At 37.2% G+C, this 27,979-nt stretch overlaps 1 protein-coding gene across 9 annotated transcripts; it reads left to right on the plus strand.

Annotated features, from left to right (window-relative positions):
• The first annotated feature begins 131 nt into the window (after nucleotides 1–131).
• Nucleotides 132–27,970, plus strand: LOC148868985 (smr (Small MutS Related) domain-containing protein). Of its 9 annotated transcripts, XR_016107234.1 has the most exons (13): nucleotides 227–1,043; nucleotides 2,516–2,584; nucleotides 11,093–11,118; nucleotides 14,873–15,028; nucleotides 21,661–21,743; nucleotides 24,336–24,565; nucleotides 26,205–26,275; nucleotides 26,365–26,421; nucleotides 26,521–26,634; nucleotides 26,708–26,775; nucleotides 26,873–26,979; nucleotides 27,306–27,376; nucleotides 27,516–27,970. XR_016107234.1 is itself a non-coding variant. In XM_088969770.1 (12 exons), the coding sequence occupies exons 1-12, from the start codon at nucleotides 536–538 to the stop codon at nucleotides 27,642–27,644; spliced, it is 1,575 nt and encodes a 524-aa protein (XP_088825896.1). In that variant the 5' UTR covers nucleotides 214–535; the 3' UTR covers nucleotides 27,645–27,970. The 9 variants fall into 9 exon arrangements, 7 of the variants coding, with proteins under 7 accessions (XP_088825898.1, XP_088825897.1, XP_088825901.1 ...); XR_016107235.1 differs by lacking the exon at nucleotides 2,516–2,584 and having other exon boundaries at nucleotides 132–1,043; XM_088969770.1 differs by lacking the exon at nucleotides 26,521–26,634 and having other exon boundaries at nucleotides 214–1,043.
• Nucleotides 27,971–27,979: the final 9 nt, after the last annotated feature.

Genomic DNA, 27,979 nt, shown 5'->3' on the forward strand with positions numbered 1-27,979 from the left:
GCTGTGACTGTGAGGTTTTTTTCGTGAGAAGACTCTGTGAGGTTAGTCTAAAGGAGATCCGGATTCAAATATGTAAAGGAAGAAATCCGATTCCCGCATCATATAATTAAAAAATGGGGCCAATTCATCTAATTCCATGCCTTGATTTCACGCGGATGGAGAGGCGAGAGGGAGAGAGAGGCCTATAAAACGGTCAGTTCCTCCTCTCGTTAGGAATTTTTTCACTATCGGAAAAATGCCGTTGCTTGTTGACCGACGCCAAGCAGTAATTATTTCGAAATCCCCCTCGCCTTCTCCTTTAACCCCTCAATTAGGGTTTCAACCACCACCGCCAACTATCGACGCCTGCAATACTGCAAACCCTCTGCAATTCAGCGATTCGCATCATCGTTATTTATATAGAGTCGGAAACATCTGCAACTCGTAGATTTGTTTTCGTAATTCTGTGGATTTAATTGACGCGCTCTTCGTCCTCTGTATTTATTGTTTTATGTGAGAGAATTTCCGCGATGAGAATTCGGCATTTTTTGAAGAGATGAAGCCCTCGAAGAAAAAGCCGCGAGTTCGCAAGGGCGGCAACAGAGAAGTGCGCGTCAATGGAGAAGTCGCAGGAGATGACCAGAAGGAGGATCGAAGAGTTATAGACCAGTTGGTCGAGGCGTTCTCTTCTGCTTCTCTAGAAGAAGCTACATGGGCTTATCGAGAGGCCAACGGGGACGCGAATAAGGCCGCAGAGATTCTAGGAGGTTTGCTAGAGAACGGAAATGTTTCCCCCACGAGTTCTAGTTCTTCCAATGGTACTGGGAAGCCCGTTTTTGCGAAAGCTTGCAGAGGAAGGAAGCAAAAGAAAGTTGTTGCGTCTGCAGGCACGATTTCGAGTGTTTTGGGAAAGGAATATGTGATGTCCAGTCCGAGGAGAAATTCGCACATTTCTAAAGGGATTAATAACAACCCTATAAGTAATGAAGAAGCCGAGCAATTCCTGTACTCGATGCTTGGAGATGATTGCGAGATGAGCATGGATGTGGTCAGAGATGTTCTATGTAAGTGCCACATGATATTCTCTCAACTTTGTTTTCTTTCATATTTATGTTTGTCGTGATTTTGAAATGTCTGTTAAGATTTTTGTTAACCACGACTCTCAACATCTTGAGCACGGCAGCTATTAATTACAAATTCACAGTAAAAATCAAACTAAAGGAAGTATATAATGCTGGCATAGAACATAAAATGAATTGATGACTAGATATTAGCATCAGTGTTTTAAAAGCGCAAGGCGCAAGGCGATGCATGTGCCTTTTTGAAGCAAGGCGCAAAATTATAAAAAAAATGCTAAAAAATAAAAAATGTCAGAAAATCCAAAAAAGAAGCCAAAAAATATTAAACATAATATTAATAAAAATATAAACTTAAATTTTAAAATAATGTTTTAAAAAACATATTATCTAAAATTAAAATAAATAAACATAAGATGTAAAGCATATTTAAATGAGAATTTAAAAATAAGACCAAAATATAAAACATTTTCAAGCATTTAAAACCTATAATCTCTTTTTTCACTCAATTGCATTACTTCACGTAGCTAATGTAATGTAATATTACCTTCCTGATTCTACGAGCCGCCTTTGTGCCATGCCCCTCGAGGCAAGCCCAAACAAGTGCACGTTAGGTCTTAATTTCTTAGTTTTCACACAAAAAATAATGATTTTATAGTTTTAATTGCTTTTTAACAAGACATTTTATTAGGATGAATGAACAACATTACCAAATTGAGGGTTCTCAGAGCATGGAACGGGGGTCCGGGGGCGGAGCCCCCAGCCAAACCGCTATGTTAAAAAAAAGCGTCAAATTTTCAAAAGGCGCATGCCTGGGCCTAGGCGCAAGGTGCATCAGGTGCAGGCCTAGGCGCACCAGGTGTGCGCCTTTTGAAAGGGCTGCGCCTAGGACCTAGGCGAGGCGCATACCTTGAAATGCGCCTAGCATGTCTGCGGTGGTCCTATGATGATGAAAAGTCAACAATTCCATGCTCTTGCTTCTTAAGATTAGGTTTCTAGAGCCATCTTTGATTCCTCCTTCTCTTTGTAAAAATTAGAAGAAAAAGGAAGCTGAGACATTTTCACTACAAGTCTACAGAACCAATGAAAGAAGGCTTAATCAGCTATTCATCATATTTGTTTTCCCGATTCTTACCACAAATTCAAATTTGTCACCACCTGGAAGTAACTTGAGATGCCATGGCTTAATGCTTGAACTTATGATGCCTATATACACAGATATCAACATGAACATGGTTATATGAATTGAGATTGCAACTCTCCATTTCCTAAAATCCCAAACATGGCTATGGGTATGTGTATCCCATGCTTTTATATCTAGTTTTTGACACTAAATGTCATTTCTCAAGATCTGTTTCTTGCTAGATTAAATGAAATTCCTAACATGTGCAGACTTGTTATAATATGATTGTCACATCGTTTTACATATTCTAAAAGTGTTAATTCTATAGATTATTCAGTGTTGTATCAGGTACATATCGGGTTTGGCATTGGTATGCTAGGCATATATAGGTATCGGGGTATCATAGGTATGAACTAGTTTCTTTATAAAAAATCTTTATACTGGAATTCTTGAAATTAATTAACTAATTTGGTTTTATAATGCCTATTTTAATTTGTAATCTCAAAAAATAAAGAATATAAAATATTTCATAGTGCCATATACAGAATACTTGGGCACTTAGCAACCCTCCATGGGCGCCTTCTTGCCTAGACATTGCATTGACAACTGTGTGATTATATACTAGTGAAAGAGACTTCAATATAATACAATATATATAATATTATATACTAGAGAGGGATTTTATTAATTCCGGTAGCTTTCTATTAATTGACACATTTTTTTTTTCTGAAAAAACAACAAAATTTTCTTAAATGTGTATATGATGTTTTTCCATACCAAACATGTTTAACAAGTTAAAAATTTTATCTCATTTGTTTTCATTTTTTTGATAGGTAATTTTTCATTTTATTCATTTATGCAAAAAAGTGTTGTTTATACATTGCATTGACAACTGTGTGATTATATACTAGTGAAGGAGACTTCAATTTAATACAAATATATATATATATATATATATATATATATATATTTAATATTATATACTAGAGAGGGATTTTATTAATTCTGGTAACTTTCTATTAATTGACACATTTTTTTTTCTGAAAAAACGACAAAATTTTCTTAAATGTGTATATGATGTTTTTCCATACCAAACATGTTTAACAAGTTAAAGATTTTATCTCATTTGTTTTCATTTTTTTGATAGGTAATTTTTCATTTTATTAATTTATGCAAAAAATGTTGTTTATACAAAGGGATTGCACCAAGCACCCCACATTGTAGCACTATCCTCTCCTTTTACATTACCTTTACAAGTGTGACAACCCCTTTCCTTGATTTATGTTTCTCCAAAAAACAGCCGGTTTCTTTCCACTCCTTGTCTGGCCATTGCATTTGCCACATTGTTTGCTAATCCCTTATCCACTTGGTCGTTGCTCTTAACTCCCTCATTAGGCTTCTTATCACTTTCAATATATATCTATATTTCCATGCTCCCGAATCATTAATTTTGATCCACTCTATTATGAATCTGGAGTCTCCTTCCACTATTATGTTTTTGTAGTTTTCAGCTTTCCTCAACCTATAACCTTGAAGTACTGCCAATAGTTCAGCATTAATTGATCCTTTGTTACAGATTTGATATGCACTGGTTTCAGTCCTAGAATGAGAAAGGAGAATAGAGAGAGAGATGAGAGGGAAAACCCTTGGTTCGAAGTAGAGAGAAAAAGTCAAAGAGAGAGAGAGAGAAGAGAAGAAGAGTTGGGAGGGAAAACCCTTGGTTCAAACTAAAAGAAAAAGGTCACTCTCTCTAGTTGGACAGGTTGTATTTTATATGAACGCTTAAAGTGAAACATAAAAGACATTACACTATCCACTTAAAGTAAGACAAAATGACCAAATTACCTTTTTTAACAGCCGACTGTAATCTTCACACTTGTTAAAATCAAGGAATGCATATTGACAAGGATTATTTCATGGTTAAAATCTTTACACTTGTTGAGAAATTACTCTTTTGATGACTTAAGGAGAAATTGGGTTGCAGTGGTTGCTACAGTTTCCACCAAGATCAAATCACAAGCTGAATGGATTGCCCCACCGGATGGTGTGGTAAAATTGAATTTTGATGGAAGCTGCCAAGGTAACCCAGGGCCATCGGAAATTGGTGGGATTCTGAGACAAAGACAGCAATATGTTGTCTCTATTTTCAGGACCAGTGGGTGAAGGTGATTCAATAAGGGCAGAGCTACTAGCAGCGGTACAAGGTATACAAATGGCTAGTCAAAGTGGAGTGACAAATCTGCTAGTAGAAGGGGATTCCAAGGTGGTAGTAGGCTGGCTAATTAGCCCAAAAACGGCTTGTTGGGGCTACAGGGATCTGTTAAAGAAAGTTAAATGGATGACAAGGAATATGACTGTTAGGTTTCAGTGGGTTAGAAGATCAGCAAATGCAATGGCTGATTCTCTAGCCAAGTAGGGGGTGTCAAGGGGAGATCTATTTTGGGCTACTTTGTAATTGTGTCTCAGGCTTGGGTAGTTTTGGTGTATATGGTTCAGTCCTAGGGGGGTAACATCTCGTGCCTCCTCCTGGGCTGATTGTATTGTTGTTGTTTGATTTAATAAAATTACTCTCATTTATCAAAAAAAAAAACAGCCGACTTTAACACTCCCCCATGAACTGGTGAGTATATGTCATATAGTCCCAGCTTGTTACATATGTAGCCCACTCTTCCCTGACTCAACCCTTTGGTGAACAAATTTGTCCATTGACTTATTGTGTTTACATATGCAGTACTTATTACTCCACTAAGCGTCCTTTCTTTTGCGAAGTAACAATCAACTTCTATATGTTTTGTTCTCTCATGGAAAAATGGATTAGAGGAAATGTGGACTGCAACTTGGTTGTCACAATACAATTTCATAGAGCTATCAATTGAGTATCCCATCTCCTGTAAAAGGTTTTTCAACCATACTAGTTCACAAGTGGTGTGTGCCATGATTCTATATTCAGTTTCAACACTACTTCTTGCCACCACAGTCTACTTGTTCTTCCATATTACCAAATTCCCCCCAAGAAAGGTACCCCTGTAGTGGACCTCCTGTCAGATATTGAACCAACCCAATCAGCATCCGTGTAGCTCTCTAACTCAAGACTTCCTCCAGTCTTGTATAGAAAGCCACGGCCTGGAGCTTCCTTCAAATATTGCACAATTTTTAGAATTGCATCCCAATGTGGAACTCGAGGATTCTGTTTAAACTGGTTTACCACTAACTGCAAATGATATGTCTAGTCGAGTAATGGTCAAATAATTTAACTTACCCATTAATCTCCTATACCTTCTAGGATCTTCCAATCCCTCACTTGTATCACTACTCAACTTAACATTTGGCTCCATGGGTGTTGCAGCTAGTTTGGCACTCAACAATCTTGTCCCCTTTTTTTGGATCAATACAAATTTGTCTCCTTTAACAAGTCAAGAACATACTTTTGGTAAGTACTTAACAATGTATACCCACTTACAATTGTGAGTAACCTATTGCAACCAATTTAGCCTTTAACCGCTTTGCACTACCATCTGGTAAGTACTTAACAGTGTATACCCACTTACAACCCGCATATGCTTGCCAAGAGGAAGAGTGGTGAAATCCCATGTGTGATTATGAGCTAGAGCAGAAAGTTCTTCCATTGCTTGCCACCATCTTGGAGACGTAAGAGCTTCTTGGACATTCTTAGGAACATACACCAAAGATAAAAGAGAAACAATCTGGTAGTGGAAGACAGAAAGATGAGAAATATAAACATAATTAGAAATAAGATGAAGAGTGCAACTATGTTTACCTTTCTGCAAGGCAATAGGAAGGTCAAGGTTAAGGGGCGAGACTAGTGTGGAAACAACTGCCAGATCTATCAACGGAGAAGAAATTGGAGCAGGAGCCGATACATGTTGATGTATTCACTTGCCTGATTGGTGGTCGTTCAATAGGAAATTACACTGGAGGTGACGACTTAGTTACAATTGGAACAAGAGGAATGAGGTCATCAATTGGAACAGGAAATGGAGGACCTGGAGGTGTAGGAGGAGAGACATCAGACTCAATAGAAAAAGGAACAAACTCAAAGAAAGTAACGTTTGGAGAAACAAACGATCGTTGGGAATTGGGATTATAGCATTTGTACCCTTTCTAGGTCCTAGAATAGCCAAGAAAAACACACTTAGTAGTTCATGCATCTAATTTGTCCATCCCAGGCCCAAGGTTATGAACATAACACACAACCAAGACTCTAGATGTAAGAAGAACATCACTCCAAAAATGCTTGGGTACATTCATGTGGTGCAAAAGGGATTGAGTAGTCTCCAAAAGATGGCGGTTCTTTTTCTCAGCCACTTCATTTTGTTAAGGGGTGTAAGTACATGAAGTTTGATGTATAATGCCATGTTGTTCCAAATATTGCCGAAAAGGTGTATAAAAGTATTTTTGGCCATTATCAAATTGAAGAATTTTTATATATACATCAAATTGAGTGTGAATTTTAGCATGATTTTTTTGAAAAATTGAAAATAATTCACCCATTTCATAAGAAAGTCATGCCATCCTTAAAGAATCATTAACAAAAATTACAAAATACTTATAACCATTGTACGACACAATTATTTTTGGACCCCAAATTTTTGAATGGACCAAAGAAAAGGACATGGCATACGACTATCAACTCTAGGACTAAAGGGAACACGATGGTGTTTTTTATACTAACACAACTCACATTCCAAAGTAGAAAGGAAGCTCAGTGACGGAACAAGTAATTAAGTGCTTTGAGAGACAGATAACCAAGCCTGTAGTGCCATTGGGGGGTGGGGGGGGGGGGAGAAACAGACAAATGAAGAGCTAAAGATGAGCCAACACCATCATGATAATACAACCCACTGGCTTCATGCCCTCCACCAATCTTCATCCTTGTCCTGAGATCTTCAAAAACACAAGAAGAGTGGTAAAAAGGTACTACAACAATTAAGAGACTTGGTCAATTTACTAACAGACATAAGGTTAAAAGGGAATTTGGGAACATACAAAATTGAAGACAGATAATGAATCAATGTTAACATTACCAACACCACAAATAGAAGATGTAGAGCCATTAACAAGGGTATATGATCAAAAGCTCCAAAGTTATGATCAGAAGCTCCAAAGTTGATAATCCTATTGGAGAGTTTAGATGCCAGACAAGCCATATTTAAGTGGGCAAGGGTAGTAGTATTCTGCTATGAGGTAGCCTAGAGTAACCACTCATATTCATCGCATGGAACACTCATCATTTCTTTCCTAGAGGCATCTGTAGATGTAGAAGGTGTCTGATTAGCATGCTGAATTTCATCTCTCATATCGCCACCACTTGTCACTGCATGATCAACCCATGTAGATCATAACAAAAGTTAGTGTGCCCCTCCATTCCACAATAAGTACACTTATTGGGCCATTAATTAGTCCTCTATAATGGCCTCCCCCTGAATCTTGACCTCTATTGCACCCACCACCACAATTAAACATGGGACCACTACCACCATCACGACCTAGCTGAGCTCCCTGGCTTTCTCCTCTACCTCCACGACTCTCCCTCTTGTCACTGCAAAAGCAGACCTATCAAATATAGTAGAGTTCTTTGAGGGTCCAATAGAAATCCTACGGAGACGGGTAAACACCTCCTCAAGAGATGGAAGGGTAGAACCACCTAAATTGTGCTCTCACCCACTCATATTCACCCTTCAATCCCACTAAGAATCTAGTCACATCAAGTTGTTCTCTCTGTTGTTGTGGAATTTTGACATCATATGTAAGGGGATGATAAACCTTCAACTCATTTCGAAGGTTCCTCATGGTAGCATAATACTCCTCAAGACTTTGTTTTCCTTGCTACATATTAAAGTACTCTTGGTAGAGCTGGTATACTCTGGTAGTATTGTCTTGTCCAGAGTAAAGTTTCTTTGCATGATCCCAAATCTCCTTGGTTGTATCTAAGAACATAAAAATTCACACTAATTTTGGGTTTCATGCTATTCTACAATCATGCCATAATCTTTGCATCTTCTTGTTCTCACCTACTGTACCCTTGAGAATCAACTGGGGGTTTTTCTTTTTTCACATGCTTTACCTTCTTCTTAGCGTTAAGGAAGACTTCTACCAAGTTAGCCCAAGGTACATGGTTCTCACCATTCAGTTTAATAGAAGTCACCTACACATTCAAGTAAGTTGGGGGAATCATAACACTAGATTTGTCTTCACTTCTGTCTCCCGTAGCCGCCATTAGGTTTTAAATAAGAACTTTCCACTCACTAATACATCACATCACCCTACTTGCTAGCCACCACACACTTCACCACTAATGGCTGATTATTGCTGAAAACATCTGCTTTTACAGTTTTCAACAATAACAGTCAATGCTCTTACACACTTTCAGCACCACAAAATCACCCAAATACACCTCAAACACATACCACCAGGTCGGCAATCAATCTATGTTTGTTCTCCACTGTAACACCCATACAAGGCAGCTATCTATACCATACAAATCACCTATGCACTAATCTGTCCACTAAATAGCCCTCCTCAATCCATCAATTAGAGGGTTTGTACCAACCACCTGAAACAGCCAATTCAGCACTAACAGGAGGCATGAAAACCTCCAAAAGGGAAAAACGACCACTCCTTTCTGGTGCCTCTTTGGTTCTCCAAGGGATCAATGAGATCTCTGCAGAAGAATAGGGTAGGAGGCGAAGAAGAAATCTGGGTTGATCTTCTGGATTGATTACCAACACTCTGATACCATGTTACAGATTCAATCTGTACTGGTTTCAGTCTTAGAATGAGAGAGAGAGAGAGAGAGAGAGAGAGAGAGAGTTGGGAGAGAAAACCCTTGATTCGAACTAGAGAGAAAAGTCGCTCTCTCTAGTTGGCCAGGTTGTATTTATATGTTTATACTTTGTTACAAAGACAGTTATGCCCCTAATTAAGTATGGTGCACAAAACTTAAAATGAAATATAAAAGACATTACACTACTCACGTAAAGTAAGACAAAATGACCAAACTACCCTTTTTAATAGCCGACTCTAACACTCCCTTTACCCTATAGGTCCTGAGTAGAGTGCTATTGGTTTCTAAAAACTTCACCAATCCCTGATTCTCCTGTGTTTCCCTGCATCCATCAAAATTTAGTTTGATTTGGTTCACATCTGGCAGTTTCTGATTAGTCTCAATGTCTTCAATTGGTGTATTATTCTGATCATGATAATCTCTATCATCACTTCCTTAGAATGCTCTTCTTCCTTAAGACTGCTGTACTTGTGCATCTCCATGGTACTTTCCCTCTTCTCTTTGAAGGAGAGAGGAAATTATCATATAACACAGTCTTTGCACCTCATTTGGTAGGGCCCACATGCAACTAAATAGAGAGAAGAAAACCTCCCAAATACCAGACACCGAGGACAGGAGATTAGCAAATGATAAGTAGTCTCACTGTTTGCATTGCACACAAAGAGCACCAATGAGGTGAAGGTACCAGTTGTGTCTTTTCTTTTGGATTGCCTTGCAGGTATTGGTTTTCATACAAAAAACCTCCCAACAAAAAGTCCTTATTTTAGGTGCAACAGTCCCTTACACACTGCCTTCATAAGAAAGACCAAGGATGACTGCGGGAAAATATATAATAAAACATGGAAGAGTGAAGAGCAAGAATGGAAACCTTGAGGATTCAGGATTGAAATTCTTTTATCCTCTTTAGTGGGATCAAAGAAGACTTTTCCCACACAACTTAGAATCTCAAAGACACTAGGCAGTTCACAATCCCTTATCCCTCTTCTGAAACCAAGGTTCCAGTTAGCCCCATGGTTGGCAACAGACACACATTGGCTGATGGTTTTGTTTTTATGGTGATAGAGGCAGAAAAGATTGGAAAATCTATTTATCAAAGGAGTGTCACCTACCAAAGATCCTCCTATTAGTGAGGAAGAGCCGGTAAACCATCTGTTCATGCATTGCAGGTTTAGTGCTTCTGTTTGGCTTCATTTTATCAGGGCACTAATTTTGCAGCGGTGCTTCCTGTCCTTGGTTAAAGCACTCTTACATGAATGGAGAGTCCCGGGTATGTCTAAGAAAGGGAAAGTTTGCTGGTCAACAATTCTACCCTTGATGATGTGGGCCATTTGGTATGAGAGGAACAATAGTTTGATAAAAAATCAACATCTCAAGCAGAGGTGATAAATTTAGTAGTAGAGGAACATAAATTGGTTCTCTATACACGTTGTATTCATATTTTTCCTTCTTTTTTGAGGGTGGACTTTTTTTGGAGGTCCCTGAATGGATTACAGCATCTCATTGTACAGAGGACCTTTTTTTGGTACCAATTACAATAATACCATTCTCAAAAAGAAAAAAAGATCCTCCCATAATCTCCTTTCTTTTTCTTTTTATTTTTAAATTTTAATTACTTTATATTTTCTTTGCAAGCAAATAAATCCTAATATTCTTTTGTTTGTTCAAAAATCCAAGATCTGTGAACCTCCAAGTCTCATCTCAAAGAACATGTTCCTTATCCCATTCCTCTAATGCTAATGCTCACAGCTCCCCTCCCTCCCACCCCCCACCCCCCAAGAAAAAAAGGGGGGGGGTGGTCTGTTTAGTTTGTTGATCAGTCTGCATCCCCAAGTGACAAACTGTGTATGTTGTCTGCTGGAATTTGAATTCGTTCTTGAGATTCTCAAGCAGTCATGTTGACTTCCCTACTGGAAGGCCAGTTAAAAGAATTCAGCCAGCCCTATCCAAATTTAATGATATGGCTGCTGCATTGTTGTTAGTCTTCATATTTATCTGTGTTTATATGGGTGTATTTTCTCAACCTTCACACATTGGACATATTAAAGACTAAATATAATATTTTACATACTTCAATTGTAGTGGTGAATAACCTGAAATTCATCTTTGCAGGTCAATGTCGATATGATGTTGAAAAGGTATAGTAAACTCTACACCTGGTTCATTCTTTGATTTCCCTTCTACTTGGTGCTAAGCGCTGATTTTCAGTTACTAATATGTTGACCATTTAAAAAGCAAGATCAGATAAGAAACTGCTCCTTGCATATTGTTTCTTTTTTTGCTGTCATGACTTGCTATAATTTCAAGGGCTAAGTTTACTATTTAAGCTGGGGGTGACCACTTGTTACCATATTTAAGCTGTAATTTCTTTGATTTTTAGCAATTAAGATTTTTCTTTATTTATCCTAAAAAGGGGCCAAGTTAACTATTTCTTTGTTCCTTCTCTAAACTGATTCACAGTTTAAGCCCAGCCTATCTTTTTGGTGGATAAAGATTTGAACCATGAATAAGTACATTTCATAGTGCTATATGGAGTGGCAGAAATTGCCAATTTGCCACCCAAGTGGACCATGAGGTCATCATTAGCATCCTCTTTGGATTTTCGTCTCCTTTTCTTTTGTTTGATCTGCATATCTTTTTCCAAGTAATTAGCTAGGTTTAGATTCTTTAAGTTAGCTTCAATATATAAAAGGCTGTTTTCCAATGATGGTCCCTCTTCTCTGGGGCCTTGAGAGTGGTAGACTGGATACAGATTTAGCCTTATCAAGATTCAATCCTGCATCTTTCATGCTTGTCAAGTTTTTACCGTTGCAGCAGGCAATGATTCCTAAATTTACTCCATTTGTGAGAACATTTTGCTTTCTACGCTAGAATTTAAATAATATATAAATGTTACTTAGTCACTTTCTGCAGGTAAAACCACTTTTTATGAGTTCTCAAATCCTGGACTGAAGCTTCCACCTTTGAAGGTGTTGGAGAATACCATGCTCCTTCACCAGGAAAGAACTCTCTTGAGTGCATTAGCTCATTGAAGAAAAATCTTACCACGAGTATTCCTGATTCCTTCTGCAGCCATATCTTTCTATCTTGGGTTTCAGGGGGGGGGGGAGTGTGGATGGTTTTGTATCTTTGCAGTTGGGGATGAAGCTAGAATAAGATTTTGTGAGGATGATTGGAGTGGAGTGATCGTGTGAGGTTTTCCCAAGATTATTCATTCAGGCTGTCGGAATTGGGAGTGTCTGTCCTCAGTTGTTATGATAGAATTGGGGAGAAGATAGTTTGGAGCCCCAGATTCAGAAGGCCGCTCCTCGATAGGGAGATTGAGGAGTTCTTAAGTCTGCTGGAGAAGTTGGAGAAGGTGAACATCTCAACCCAGTCCAGGGATGAAATGTGGTGGAAAGAATGCTCAAATGGAAAGTTACAGTCAAGTCTTGTTGGCTTGTGCTGGAGCCAAATGGACTTTGATTCATTGGGTGGGGTCTGGGGTACCCAATTCTCCCTAGGGTGGAACTTTTGCTTGCCTGGTGGCTATGGATAGCGTGTTGTCAGTGAAATATTTGAAGTCAAGAGGATTCAGTTTGGCAGCATTTGTTTTATCTGCAAGGAGGAAGAGGGATCAGTCGGCCATCTCTTCTTTGAATGCAAAATTTCTGGTTTCTTGTGGAATCCCTTCACGATACTCTTTGGGGTTAGGACTTTCCAGCCAAGGTCACCTGCTAAAATCTTCTCTACTTGGCCAAGAATTAGGGGAGGAAAAAAAGGCTAAAATAATATGGAGATGTATTCCATTTGCCATTTGCTGGAATATCTGGAAATAAAGGAATAGAAGAATCTTTGAAGACAAGGAATGGAAGCTGGACAGATTGGTGGCGGCTGTGGGTAAATCAGTTGCAGATTGGGCGTTGATATTGCCAGAGTTCTCTCAGATAAAGAGAAAAGACTTAGGAGAAAGATTGTGGGAGGTGGTGGGTTTACAGAATTATGAAGGGGAAATATAAAATTGTTCTGTTTTAAATCGTTTGGATGCCAGGTGCTACCTTATCACCTATCCAGGTTGTAATATTTTTATTTTATTGAAAATTATCTTTTACCTATCAAAAAAAAAGGAGCCACCTCCTCCACTTCCCATTTCTCTTAGTCTGCTTAGTTAATGGATACTCACACCCTTTTCATTTGTTTTTTACTTCAGGAAATCCCTTTCCTCAAAATATAAAATAAAATAAAACAATATAAAAAAGAGGAATTGTATTCTGTGATCATTTTTAGGAGTTTCCCCTTGAAAATGGTATATCGACATGTAGAGAAACTGCCATGATCCTGAGGGACTACAACAAACCAGCTGGCATGTTCAACTGTCAATTGGTCATTGCCTAGACCAAAATAGCTTGGCAACAAGTAATATTACATAATAGGGCTTCCATTTTTTTTTGAAAGGATCATATTGGTGTCAATAAGCTTAGAAGGATCTATTCTTAAGGTCCCAACTTCCAACTCAGCCAGCAGGCCATGGAAATGCAGTTAGAGTGGAGATTCTAGCAGTACTACAAGGTTTAAAGCTGGCCAAGAAAAACAATTTCACCAACATCATCATTGAACGGGATTCAAAAGTGGTAGTGGAATAAGTATATAATGAAGGAAAGTGTCCTAAGCAGTATAGCCACATTATGAGAGAGATCAATGAGCTAAAGAGGCAGAGTTATTGCTGTTCAGTGGGTTTACATGGCTGCCATTGGTTTGGCAGATGGATTATCATGAGAAGGGGTTGAATGAGAGAATCTATTCTGGGGGGATGGGATTTCTACTTGACATACTGTTTATCTGATTAGAGCAGCTCTGGGTTAGGCCATCTCAACCTCTTGGATGGCTTATTCCTTGTACTTCAATATTTATATCTTAATGAAAGTGTTCTGTTATTCATAAGGGGCCAACTCTTAAGGTTCTTAGTTGTTTCATCATCTAGAGACTTATGGAACTATGTTTTTGCAGCCATTGAATCACTCCAGAAATTCCCAATAAAGAATACTCTATGTCTTTCCTCTACACAGAAAGATGGCTGAGACGGATTTCTGAACCTTACTGGAAGTCTGTTAGAGGCAAAAAATCACCTCCAAACAACCAAATCCTGTGTGGAATCATGATCTTATGTGAGTAGATCATCAGAGAACTTGCTTCAAATCTGGAACCAAAACTGATCTACAATAAGGATTGCCCACCAGAAAACAGCTCAAATCGGGAACCAAAACTGATGATGGATGTTAATTTTGATATTTATTTTTTGTTTGATCAATTACTGTAACTTTATTTGTATTGAAACAATTACGTGTTATATACAGTACAAACTAGTTTGCATCCCACAATTTGGGGTAGCAAATATACACAGTCTACAATCCGCTTAATAAGGAATTACAAATCATTCACCCCTCCCCAAGATCACCCCCACCCCCCCACCCACCCACCCACACACATCTGAGTTCTGTGACTCCTGTTTTTAGTTGGTCCATCTGCCATGCTATTACATGCTATTTGAATCCAGTTGAATGTTGCTTCCAGTTCTCCATCCATCCATATATAACTCGTTCCCTCACCCTTCCCCAAGATCACCCCCACACACATCTGAGTTCTGCTACTCCCATTTTTAGTTGGTCAATCTGCCATGCTATTACTTGCTATTTGAATCCAATTGAATGTTGCTTCCTGTTCTCCATCCATCCATACATAACGCTCCCATTCTTGAGCCATCCAATAACTATCTTTGAATCTACCTCAACTATCAACCAGTTAAAGTGTTGACTCTTTCCAATTCTTAACCTTTGAAGAATTGACAATAATTCTACTCTTACTTTTGATCAATCTAAGGAATTTGCATTTGTCTTAGTTTTACGCTTTTTTCAGGCCTTGGATGCATTGCTCAACTTATCTACCACCTCCTACAACCAGTTCAAAAGCAGTGGCCATGGCGATTACAACAAAAATGACATACAAGACAGAAGAGTCTTCATTGAATGCAGTGACAGTGACAGTCTTGATAGTACTGCAGGGAATTCCCAGGTATTCATGAATTTAACAACGTGAGCTTTGTTACTTTCTGTTTCTTCTTTGTTATCAAGGATAAACTTGCCCATCTAAATGCGAGTTTTTTCTTCTCTTGTTTTTCTTTTTCTCTGTTAACTTTTGTTTTGGTAATGCCCATATATTTCTAATATTTCCACGGTATATTTCCATTTCCATTGGTATCAACATGAAACATTACTTGAATTGACGTATTCCCTAGTTGAAACTACTGTTGTCACTATGTGGAGTAGAGGATATGGTATTATAACATTAGTTGGTGACAATATTGTAGATATGTGGAGTAGTATTGTTCCCACCTAATGGTCAATGATTATCACTTTAAACCAACTTGAAATTCTATCTAGACATTAAGTTAAATCTTAATTTTTGTTTATGTAATTGATTATTTGGCTGATCTTTTAGAATGATTTGCACTCAAGGTTTTAAATTTCGTAACATATCGGGCCGTATTGGCCGATACATATTGTTTTGACAAAGGCCTAATACATGAAACATGTAAAAATCATCTGTTGCATTCCTTTTTTTGTGTATTGGGCTGATATTGGCTCGTACTGTACCATTTCGGGTTTGTATTGGCTGATACAGGTCTGATACAAGGCAATACTTGTAGTATTGATTGGTTTCTCTCTAATTAATTTTGTTAATTTACTCCTGTATTTAATGCATGTTTTCAAATTTGAATATGGACCGTTATTAATTTTGTTTCTCTCTCTCTCTCATTAATCTCTCTCATAATTTCGTTTATAACTCCTTAACTACAAGCTGTTGATTTTAAGGCTTATAATTGTTAGTATAAAAAGTACACGTTATGTCAATATGAAGATTTGAACCTTGGTTAAATTGCAATGACCAAAGTCTACCACTAGGCCATGTCTTTTTAAGTAACTTTCTCTTTTCTCAATGGATATTTGTCAATAAATGCTAAAATTAATTATTAAAATTTATATATTAATAATAATTAAGATAAGTTATATAGTTTTTTTTTTTAAATTAAGGTATGTACATCATAGTTTTCAAGGCGCCAAGGCGAGGCTAGGCGACAGGACAGGGCCTTGTCACCTAGGAAATGGGTTTTTTTAAGTGAAAAATACATATCCTAGGTAGTTCCCTAGGCTCCATAACCATCTTTCCTTAATAACTATATCCATAATTTTCATAAGAAATTTATAAACTTCATATTTATGTCTAGAAAATCAACATATTTATGAGAAGAAAAAAAAGAAAGAAAAGAATATTCAAAAAATATGGGGACTGAACCCCTATTTTTGTTATAGGAAAAGAAGAAGAAGTCTTGTGTTGATTAAACCCTAACAAATAAGAATTAATAAAAAGAAATTAGTTTATAAACACAAAAATGAATATTTTTGTTTAATAATGTCTATTTTATAATTATAATCTAAAAAAAGTAACAATTTAAAAGTAATTTATAAGACAATACAAAAATACTAGGTGACTAGGCGAGGTGAGCCTCCAAGGGTGCCTTGCCACCTAGGCGTCGCCCTGACAAGTATGATGTGCATACAGATTTTAGTTCTTCCATCATTTATATTGATATTTATTTAAGATTTATTTGAGTTTCCTAATGTATCCTTGCGTATCTTGATTTTCCGCCTGTATCCATGCGTATCCAAAGCATATCCTGAAATGTGTCTTAAAACTGCCTTTCCGAGATCTTTTATTTCCAATACTTTGAACATTGTTTGCGCTTTCTATGTATTTGAACTCACATTATCATGTAATTTTAACTCTTATAGTTTATAGGACAACTTCATGGTGTACTATTTTGTCTTTTAACATTAATTTCTTAGCTTTGATGGTTTAAAACAGGTAATAATTCAAAATGGTTTACCTATGCTTCTTTTATCATCTCATAAAATCATCATCGTCATCACTCATGCCTTATCCCAACTATATGTGGTCGGCTACATGAAGCTTGTTCCGCTAATCCATTCTATTTAAAGTCATATCCACTATTAAATTGTTAGTGCCTAAATCATTTCTTACTACTTCTACCCTCATAAAATATGGTTCTTTATTTTTGCATATTTCGAAATGTTTTCATCATGTCTATAATTTTTACTATATTTCCATACAACATTTCTGACATGTTACTTATATTTGGATGACCAATATTTCCACCAACATTGATATTTTAAATGAGGACCAAAGTTTCACAACTTATTGGCCTGTATTGGTTGATACATATTGTATCGATTAATCACTGATGCACTTTTTAAGTTTTTTAATTAAAAAAAATGAAAAAGTGCAAGGTTCAAAGTATTGATAGACTCCTTCCAACGTATCAGGTGTATTGATATTTTGCTATCTTCATTTATTGAATCATGCTATCGTAATATATTGAACACTTAATCTTGATACCTTCAAAAATTATATATATGGCATGCCCATGAAAATGAATGGATCTTGCTATCTTCATTTATTGAACACTTAACAATTTGTTTTCTTGTTTGTATTTGTCCATAAGCTTCAATTGCCAACTATAACCTTCATCCTTTTTCCCCATTTTGATAGTATCCTTCAACTTCTTTTACCTACTTGAATAGTTGCCCAAGTTAGAGCTCTTCGTTGAAACAACCGGTTTTTTTAATGAAATTGGAAAAAAGCTTTTATTTTGAAATGTCGGAAAGAGACTATAGTGTGGAGGAAATGTTGAAAAGATGGAACCTAAAAGTGGAATTAGAGGAAATCCTTTTTTTATGTATGTGGAATTAGAGGAAATCTCTTAGAGACAGAAATCAAGATGTAAATGGTTATTGGGGGGAATGGTAACACAAAATTCTTTCATTCAGTGGCAATTAGGAGAACGAAAAACTTGATCTCTAGGATTGAAATTGAAGGTGGGGGTGATAACATTAGAGGAGGAAATTGTTAATGCCTTTGAAGATCATTTTAAATCAATCTTTGCCTCCTTAGGGGAAAGGAATTAGGAAGTGAGGGATTTAGATTGGACCGAAGTTTCGGATACCCAAGCAGCTCTTTTGGAGAGGAGTTTTAGTGAGGAGGAGTTCATGATGCAATTTTCTCAATGGAAATATCTAAAGCGCCAGGACCTAATGGTTTTTCAATTGCCTTCTATCAAGACTGTTGGGAAATCATAAACGATGATTTGGTGGAGGTGCTTGTGGAATTTCATAAAAAAGGGGAAATCTCACCTAGAGCTAATGCAACATTCCTAGCCCTAGTGCCTAAAAATAAATAACCTAGACTCCATAGGACTTTAGGCCTAGCCTTGTGTGTAAATCTCAACAAAATTATTACCAAAGTCCTAGTAACAGTGGTAAGGAGGTTTAAAACTGTTCTACCTCTAGTAATTTCCCAAAATCAAGGAGCTTTTGTGGAAGGGAGACAAATGATTAACCAAATCCTTGTGGCCAATGAGTGTGTAGTAGAAAAGAAAAAGCATGGTGGGGTAGGCCTAATTTGCACTGGATTTGGAAAAATCCTATATATGGTGAATTGGTCCTTCCTCTTGGGTTTATTGAAAAAACTGGCATGGGTGAGAAATGAAGGAAGTGGATCAAAGGTTGTTTTAGTTCAACATATTTCTTGGTACTAATCAATGGAGTGGCTAGGGACTTTTTCCTTGCTAAAAGAGGTCTAAGGCAAGGAGACCCCATTTCCCCCCTCTTGTTTACCATTGTTGCCGAGGTTCTAAGTAGATTGATCATTATAGCTGATCTAGAAAGCTAGTTTGAAGGGTGGAGGGTTGATGAAAGTGAGGTGGTGGTGACTCGCTTACAATTTGCAGACAACATAATCATTTTTTGTGAAGATTGTACTAAGGCCAGCTTGAGGAACTTAAAAGTCTTAGTTGGTCATTTTCGAAGGATCTCAAAGTTAAAAGTCAATTGGGAAAAGAGTTGTGTGGTGAGAGTTGATATGAGAGATGGAGACATCCATGTGTTGGTAGGATTACTAGGTTGCGAGGTGAAAAATTGGCCCCTAGAGAATCTTGGTATGCTTTTAGGAGGAAATCTGAGAGCAAATGGCTTTTGGAAACCAATAGTGGAAAGATTCACTAAAAAGTTAGCAATGTGGAAAATGAGCTATTTCTCAATGGGAGGGTGAATTACTTTGATAAAGTCTACCCTAGCCAACCTGCCCACTTACTTTTTGTCCACCTTTAGAACCTCAGTGAAAATAGCAAGATAGAAAAATTGATGATTGTTTGTCGGAGCTAGGAGACAAAAAGAAAGATCATCTGGTCAAACGGGAATAACTATGTAAATGAGAGGAACATGGAGGACTGTATTGGGGACTTAGTTAAAAGGAACAACTCTTCTAGGAAATGGCTTTGGAGATTTCCCTTGGAAGGAGATAGGCTTCGACACAAGGTCATTGGAAGCATTCACAGTGTGGCGGACAGTGGATGGGATGCAAAGCTAGCGCCTTAGGCAACATAAAATTCCCTGTGGAACTGAGGTATTACCAACCTTTCTTAATTTTATTAGTTTTGATGTGGGTGGGGATCATGTTTTATTCTAGGAAGACCTTTGGATTGGGGATACCCCCCTTAATTTGCATTCCTTGGACTCTTTTCTCCATCAAACCTTAAGGCGGAAACTGTTTCTAGATTTGGGGCACCATCAGACTTTGGCTTCGGAAGGGGACTGAGGGATAATGAGTGTGATTCACTTCGAAAGGTGTTTTTGGACCAGAGCTTTCTAGATGGCAGGGTTTGGTTTCCTTCCCCAGATGGCCTTTTTCATGTGCTTCTTCAACCTACTCATCCACTTAGACTCTTTGAGGGTAAATTTCCTAGTAAGAGAAATTTGGTGCAAACCAATCCCTCCCAAAGTACAAACTCTTTGTTGTTTTTTTTTATCAATAACAAGAAATTTCATTAAAAGAGAGTAAACTTACAGAGGAGGGGAGCTAAAATATCTTAACTCCCCAAATATGCCAACATGCACCCAAAATGAAAAAGGAACAATTACATCTAAGCCCAAAAAACAGAATTCCTATTCATCCCTTGCCTGGCTAATCCATCTGCAAATGAATTTGCACTTCTTTTTACCCAAGTACGAACTCTTTGTTGGGAAGTGTTCCTTGGAAAAGTTAACACCTGTGACGTGCTATAGAAAAGAAGGCCAAATAAATGCCTCTCTCCTCATGTGTGTATCCTTTGTCAGGCTTGTGGTGAGATCCTTCCTCATTTATTAATCTCCTGCTCCTTTGTGTCTTGCATATGGGACTTTTTCTATTTTCTCTTTGGTTGCAGATGGACTCCCCTATAGGATGTTGTTAGTTTGTTCAACCCCAACTTCTTGAGGCAACAAAAAAAAGGGGAAGATGTTTGTGGAAGACAGTAAGGGAAGTTTTGGTCTGGACTATTTGGGAGGAAAGAAATAATAGGATATTCAATGAAAAGATAAGATCCGAGGAAGTGACAGAATCCATAAAATAGACACATAAAGTAAGAATGGATTGGAAACTACCAGAGGTAAATAAGATCAGAGTTAAACTTTGATGGCAGCTTCTTTGGCAATCCAGGGAGAGCAGGCATAGGATTTATCAGAAACTTTCAAGGAGTAGTAATGACTCTATTCTCAGGACCAGTAGGCTTTGGAGGGAGATTCAGTTCAGGCTGAAATTATGGCTCTTCTGCAAGGCATGAAACTGGCATCACAACTAGGGGTTAGAGAATTGGAAGTTGAAGGAGATTTACTCTTGGTGATTTCTTGGGCAAAGAAAATCCAGTCAGCACCCTTGAAGTACAGGTTTGCTTTCAGGAAGATTGATTGTCTTGCAAGAAAGGTTAATGCAAATTTTGGATGGGTAAGAAGGACAACAAATGGATTGGCAGATGTTTTAGCAAAACAGGGGGCAGATAGACCAACCTTGTTTTGGGCAAAAGCTGTAATTGCTGCAGTGAAAAAGAAACTGGGTGACCAATGTACTTGAAAGTTCTTGATTGCTTTGTAAATTGGGCAGCTCAATAGCTAAAACACTTGTAATGTTATTTCGGATTAGTAAATGGAATTTATTTGCTGATAAAAAAGCTTTTGTTTTGAAGCAAAATCATCTTATTTTTTTCCCTTATAAAAGTAAGCATTTTGTCTGTGCAGTGAGAATGGGCCAAATGCGCCTTAGTGTTCTTATTTCTTTTAAGTAGTGTTTTAAGTTTATGCTTGTTGGTTATGGGCCTTTTTTGTTCTCTTTAATTTTTTCTTTAGTGCTGGCCACCTCATTAAGGGCATCCAGGTAATTGTACTCAATTTTAGAATTAAATTAACAAAAGAGATCAAGGGGGCTAGTATACCAAACCACCTTAACTAGTAACCGGTTTACCCTGGTTTAGATACATATTCTAAGTTCTAACAGTTCTGACCTGGGATGGCTTGTGAGTTTTGTGGGTCCAAGCATTATTGATTTTTGCCATTAAAGTATCCTCCTTTGTTTTCTGGGTTCAAAATTTAACTAGTAATAAGTCTAGTATACCAAACCACCTTACTACTACAGTTGTCCCAATATCAGTATTATTTTACAATTTATTCTTTTCCTTCTACAATTAACATCACTGGAAATATCAATTTATTACATGTTCCGTGCATATCATTTTCTGATGCCAAAAATTTTGTTGACAGTTAACATATAGACCATCAGATTCAACTCTTCATTTATCTGAGGACTTTCAGGGAACTTTATTGCCTCCCCACTACAATTGCAGGTAATTAGCCTAAGCCTATTTTGATTCTTTCTGTTACCTCGCTGTTTTTCTGTTTTGTTTGTTGTAGCAGGTTGTCTCTTGCATGGATGTGTATGACCTAGTTGGTAGGTAGGCAGAGATGCTCTAATGTAGTTCACATTATTATCCAGCTATGTTACCCAGGCATGGCAAAGATGGCTGAATATGACATTAGATATGAAATTCTGCACTAGAAATTGAAGTATCTGACATGATATGGCACCCTTGTATAGGTATCTCGGTATCATAGCTAACCAGTGGATACTAGAGAGGATATCAAGTTCCAAGACAACCAAAAGACGAGACTTATCTTCATGCATCTCATTCTTAAATCTTGTACTATCATAAAGCTCATTAGTTATTGTTGCCAATGGGGGGTGGCAATGATTTAAAAGGCGCATGTAGGTGTGTAAGTGAGGTGCATTTCAAGTAACCTAGGCCCGTGTGCAGCACCTTTACAAAGGTGTGCTCCTGCTATCTTGCTGGTGCTTCGAGTACCCTCCCCCTCTTTACTACTGTTGTTTATTCATCTTTATTAATCGAAGGCGTTTTCTAAAAGATAAAGAACCATAATTAAAATTGAAAACTGATCTTTTATGTATGAATTAAGAATTCAAGACCCTAGCATGGACATGTTTGGGCTTGTCTCAAGGGGCTCGGTACAAAGGAGCTTGCAGAATTAGGGTAATGAAATTGGAAAGAAATAAAGAGATTGAAAGCTTCACATGCTTGAATTGTTGAGCGGTTGAATGTATTTTATATGTTATGTTTAATTTTATTTTTTACTTTTTTACTTTTAATATGTTTTATGTATTTTAATTTGAGATAATAGGGTTTATAAAACATTTAGTTTAAAATTGAAGTATGCATTTTTTATTAAAAATGTTTTTAATGTTTTACTGTTTTGTTAATTTTTAGCATTTTTTGTATGTTTTAATAATTGTATGCCTCACTTTAAAAAGGTGCATGCCTCACCTTGCACTTTGCACCTCAGGTGCAAAAAATTCCTTGTACATTTTTTGTGCCTCGTGCTTTTAAAACACTAGGAAAAAGAGAATAAAAAAAAGGCTTGATTTCAGTTTGTTGTCTTGTCTAGTCCTAATTAGAATTGGTTGGACCCTTAATCCTAATTATTTGATACAGAGAAAATTCTTGAATGTAAGTAAATAATGTATTGAGAAATTCTTATGTATTGATTCTTCAGACATCTTCTACATGCTCCGTGAAGGTTCACATAGAATTGTGCCTCAATGGTGAATATAGTAGGCAATTTCTGATAAAAGAAAGAATATTGCAGGCAATTAAGATGTTGGGTTTAGAATTTTGAGGCAATTATGATGTTTGTTTTGTGGGTAATTGTTCATTTTCTGTATCATACTGCAAAACTATACTGGTGGGTAATTGTTCATTTTGTTCAAGTAAGGAAGAAAGGATCCTTAACCCCAACCCTGGTGGGATCGTGGGAGTGAGATTTGTGACAATATCATTGAGTCATCATGTTATGGGGAAAAAAAAAAGGATTCTAATACTGTTAACCAAGTATTAATAGAGCAACACGATCATAGCACAAGATATTTACTTCAGCAGCCAAACATCTAACCTTCCTAACGTGGTGATATAGCAGGTAGAAACCTTCCCCACTATCTGATTCTTCGAATAACCAGTGGGAATTACCATTTACCTTCAACCAGGAGAATCAGAATGGTCAATCTCAGGCCCTGTAATAAGTAAACATGCTTGATTCTGATTGAGCCCCCCAAAATAGCAAAACTGAAGGGACTTGAATACACCAATTAGGCCCTTTTAAGCGCTCTTTACCACATGAACAGCCTTGGTAGAAACCATTAAAGGTTAGTTTTATTACTCTTCAACTAGTCAAAGAGTAAGGCACACAAGACAGTCCAATTGCAACATCTACAAGAAAGTTTCGAAGATCCTCTATCTGGTACAGATGCAATGAACAACTGTCATGTTAATAAGATGTCTGGGTTAGGACTGCTGCAACCTTGGAAAACTTGAGTTGAGATTTTGTTAAAATTTGAATAGGCCTAATCCAAAAGCTTAGGCCCAATGTAGTATAGGGTTGCAAATGGTATCCTATTGTCTGAGTTCAAATTCAATCCCATTAACAATGATCTGATATCTGATTGCAATCTGAATTGGATTCAGATCCAATATAAATCTGATGAATATGATCTTATTCGAATTCAAATATAAAAGAGTCAAATTTGGATCTACCTATATCTGGTTCAATTCGATCTGTTTGCAGCCCTGTTGTAGTTTAAGCTCTCAAAATCAGGTACCTGATTTGCACCTCTAATATGGTTGTATCTTGGAACTACACCTTATTACAGAAAATTGCTCCATTCCTTCTTATTTTTCTGGTGCTTAACATTTTTTATTTGGTGAATTGGTGGCTAGTTTGTCTTTATCTTTTGTTTAATGAACTTTTGATATAAAGCATTGTCTTTTGCTTGTCAGATGCTTGTGTGTTTTTTATTTCTCCATCAGTAACCTTACCACTTCCAAAAGAATGCTAGAACGTGAGCTGATTTTCTTGTTCTATTGCTTCAGGGACTGTCTTGATGTCGTTATTAGTGATAAAGAATACCAATCTAGGCCTGGAACCGAAGAATCAGATCTTCATCAAAAGGTGTTGGAATCTCTATTTAACATTCCCAAAAGTTCTGAGCATGAACCTAGCAGTATGAACTGGAAGATTGTAGTAAAAAAAATGAAGTCACTTGGACAGGGATCAGATCTTCGTCCACACTTAGCAGAAACTCAACAGAATGTTGGACATGGTACTTGATGTTAAACTACATTAAGCATATATCAGATACCAACTCCTTATTTTTGCTCATACTAATGCAAGTGATATCAAAATAGTTTAGTGGGTTGTCTCAAGTTTATTTTATGAAAAATGGGATTGTTCTTCATTTTTCATTTCTTTTAATTTTTTATGGAAATCTTGCATGTTGTAGAAAGTCAATATCCCCTCCCAGCAAATAAAAACAAAAAACTATAAAAGTATAGTGTTGGTGTCTTTTGAACCGATAAAAGTTACTGGTTGGCCATATTTGTTATTCATGAATGAAAAGCAGGGAAAATATGTGAATGTTTTTGGATTCATTTTATGACGAGAACACACACCATTATGCTTAAGAGGGAATACATCCTTCTCTAAAGGCATTAATGTGAAGTAGTATTGATTATCTGAATGCCTATTGAATACAACCAAGTCAATTATGCATTTTTAATAGGTCTTGTGTGTGGCTGGACCTAGTATACCCAATGCCCAAGTCTTACCACACTGAGATCAATTATACAACTGTATTGTATGGCCATATGGCTGGACCTAGTATACCCAATGCCCAAGTCTTACCACACTGAGATCAATTATACAACTGTATTGTATGGCCATATGGCTGGACCTAGTATCCAAGCAGCTGTACAGCATATTGTGTTGCCATACAGCTTCATACTGTTCTGCTGTTGGATCCAACACAAACCTAATAGCCTCATGTCCTTGCTTTGGGAAAGTGATTTTCATAGTTGTCAAGATGATGCTTAGGCAATAAGGTGCTCATGGAATCACCAAGACATTTTTTACATGGTGCACTTGGTATTTTATATTCCTATCATTTTGAGTTTATAATAATAAAACATACATTATTGAACTAAACTATTCAGTTTGAGTTAAAGTATTAGTTTCTTTTTATTATTTTTCTTATTTTCTAGGGTTCAGACTTCAGACATGTATACTGTTGTCTTGAACCGTCAAAGTCTTCAAAACCTGAACTGATTAGTAAGCAAGGAAGAACTTTTTAAATTTTCTTGCTGATTAAAAGAATAAACTTGGAAGAACTAAAATTTTTGTCCAATCAACACATATTGATTATTTTTCTTCTATTCATTTTTTCTTTTCCTATGACAATTCATGAGCCCCTCTATTTTCTGAAAATTCTTTTCTTTCTATTTTTTATGAATATGTTAATTTTCTATGTTTTAAATGGAGTTTATACATTTTTATGAAGATTATAGATAATTAATAGTGAAAGATGGTTGTTGATTTTCAGTTATACACTCATGAGAAATCTTCTCATCTCATCTACATGCACCACAAAGCCTCTGTGCCCTGAATTCCGATGTAATATGTAGCATGAATTCCCCATGCCTTGAGTGCATGGAGTCCATCAGGCTTTGGGAATTTAGGTTTGCTAGTATCAGTTTACCTGCTTCTTCAGCACCCATGATACTTCGTCATTATCTCATGATCCTGTTAAAATGTATTTTGTAGCCTTAGCCTTCTGAGTTTTAAAATCCAGATTTCTTGTGATACAGCATGTACAAGAATTCTGGATTTTACTTGATGAGTACATCATTCTGTCATATTCAACAAACTATTTCTAACATTTCTTTTTGTTTTGGAATTATATGAAGGAGATGAATATCAAGTATTTAGAAAAGCTGCACAGCAGCACTGGAGTACAATGAAATCCTGCTATCAGAAAGTGAGTTGGTTGTTAAGACTTTGACATCATTCTAGTTTTCCCATTATTTAAATTTAAGTATATTTGTTAGTAACAGAACAGTTATGCAGGCTACAACAGCATATTTAAAGGGAGAAAGGACATACGCAGCTTATCTTTCAGAACAGGTAAAAATAGCCTATGTAACAAGTAATTTCAGACATGCACTTAAGCACATCTTCTCAAATTAAGCCTACAGTGCAATCACCAAGTTCTTTGGCCTGTAGTCTAAGACTTCGATGGTAAGTCGTCCATTTGGCATGCATTGGTCAGTGTACTTGGAAGGACTGAATCAGTTGGGCATTTTACAGTATTAAGATAGTGGTCACTAGACATAAGAGGTTAGTAACCAGCATGGGGACGAATAACTTTTCTGCTGAGATTAATCTGATTGCTTATTGTTCACTTTGATAGGGGGAAATTCACAAAAGAAGGGCAAGGGAGGCAGACGAAAAAGCCAGCCAGGATATATTTATAGCTAGGTTCTCTCTCTGTGTGTGTGTGTGTGTGTGTGTGTGTGTGTGTGCGCGCGCGTTTCTCTGTTCATGTGATGGATGGTCTAGCTTGAATTGTCTGCAGAAACAAAAGAATAGAAAATGTGATAACAATCGACTTACACGGGCAACATGTCAAGCAAGCAATCAGGATCTTGAAAGTTCATCTTATATATACAACATACATGTCTTGTAAGCATCCTAATGCAACATTACTGAGGTCCATTTGGTTCGTGGGAATAGGGAATTGGAATTGGAATGGTCCATTTCCATTTCCAACTGTTTGGTTGGGTGGAATTGGAATCCCATTCCAGGAAATTCCTGGTGGAATGCCATTTCCCCACTTGACAGAATGGCCATTCCCTCCCCCTCCCTTGGGAATGAAAATCTATTCCAGCCAATTCTGATTTTTTGACTGTGAACCCAACGTATCCTGAATATTTCTTTTACTGTCATCTTGTTCTAAGTAGCATGACTGTGATTATGCTCCACTAACTCCTCTCTTCTTTTTGCCTTAGCTATTCAGTCTCTTAGGGTTATAACTGGATGTGGGACCCATGGGGTTGGGAAGGGGAAACTGAAAAAATCGGTAAGGCTCCTGTGAGAAAACGATTCATTTGTATATTAAATGATTAGCCATGAGTCTGCTGGAGTTGTAGACATGAATATCTTATAATTGTGGTTTCTGTCCCTTGCCAATAGCGATTGATTTGTGTTTGATGTTTTAGGTCATTAGCCTTTTGGAGAAAGAAGGTATTGGATGGAGTGAAGAGAACCAAGGAACAGTGTTGATCAAGATAGATGGTCGGAAAGAGTTCAACTTTGTGGAGTCCGAAACCGACTCTGAATCAATGTGATTTGTTCAGGTGGTTTGCAATGTACTAACAAATAGGTTTGTACAAGATGGTTTGCTACCTTCCGTCCGACATGTAGAAACCCATGTAGCCGTTGAGCTTTCTACTCTCAATTCATCCTGTAAAAACCCAACTCCCTTCAACATATACCTGGTCTAACCTGTTGAAACTCCAGTTGCAGGACCTCAAGGAGAGCACCTACATTTGTGAGTTGTGTGCTCAGTTCCATGTTAATAATATTTTTTTTTTCGGTTGGTATAAGACTTCCATGTTAAATAACATGAAAGCATGTATTGCGTACCAGAAGTGTAGTTAATTACTTAGTCTAATCTGTTCTC

This window comes from Nelumbo lutea, chromosome 2, assembly GCF_056320005.1.
Source record: "Nelumbo lutea isolate HS-2025 chromosome 2, American lotus-T2T, whole genome shotgun sequence".
Classification (NCBI taxonomy): domain Eukaryota; kingdom Viridiplantae; phylum Streptophyta; class Magnoliopsida; order Proteales; family Nelumbonaceae; genus Nelumbo; species Nelumbo lutea.

Bases quoted from the DNA above. Each gene is read 5' to 3' on its own strand.
- LOC148868985 (XM_088969769.1), top strand. From the start codon at position 536: ATGAAGCCCTCGAAGAAAAAGCCGCGAGTTCGCAAGGGCGGCAACAGA. The intron at 11,119-14,872 runs GTATAGTAAACT...CGCTTTTTTCAG, and splicing joins GTCGATATGATGTTGAAAAG to GCCTTGGATGCATTGCTCAA. The intron at 26,776-26,872 runs GTTCTCTCTCTG...AATTGTCTGCAG, and splicing joins CAGGATATATTTATAGCTAG to AAACAAAAGAATAGAAAATG.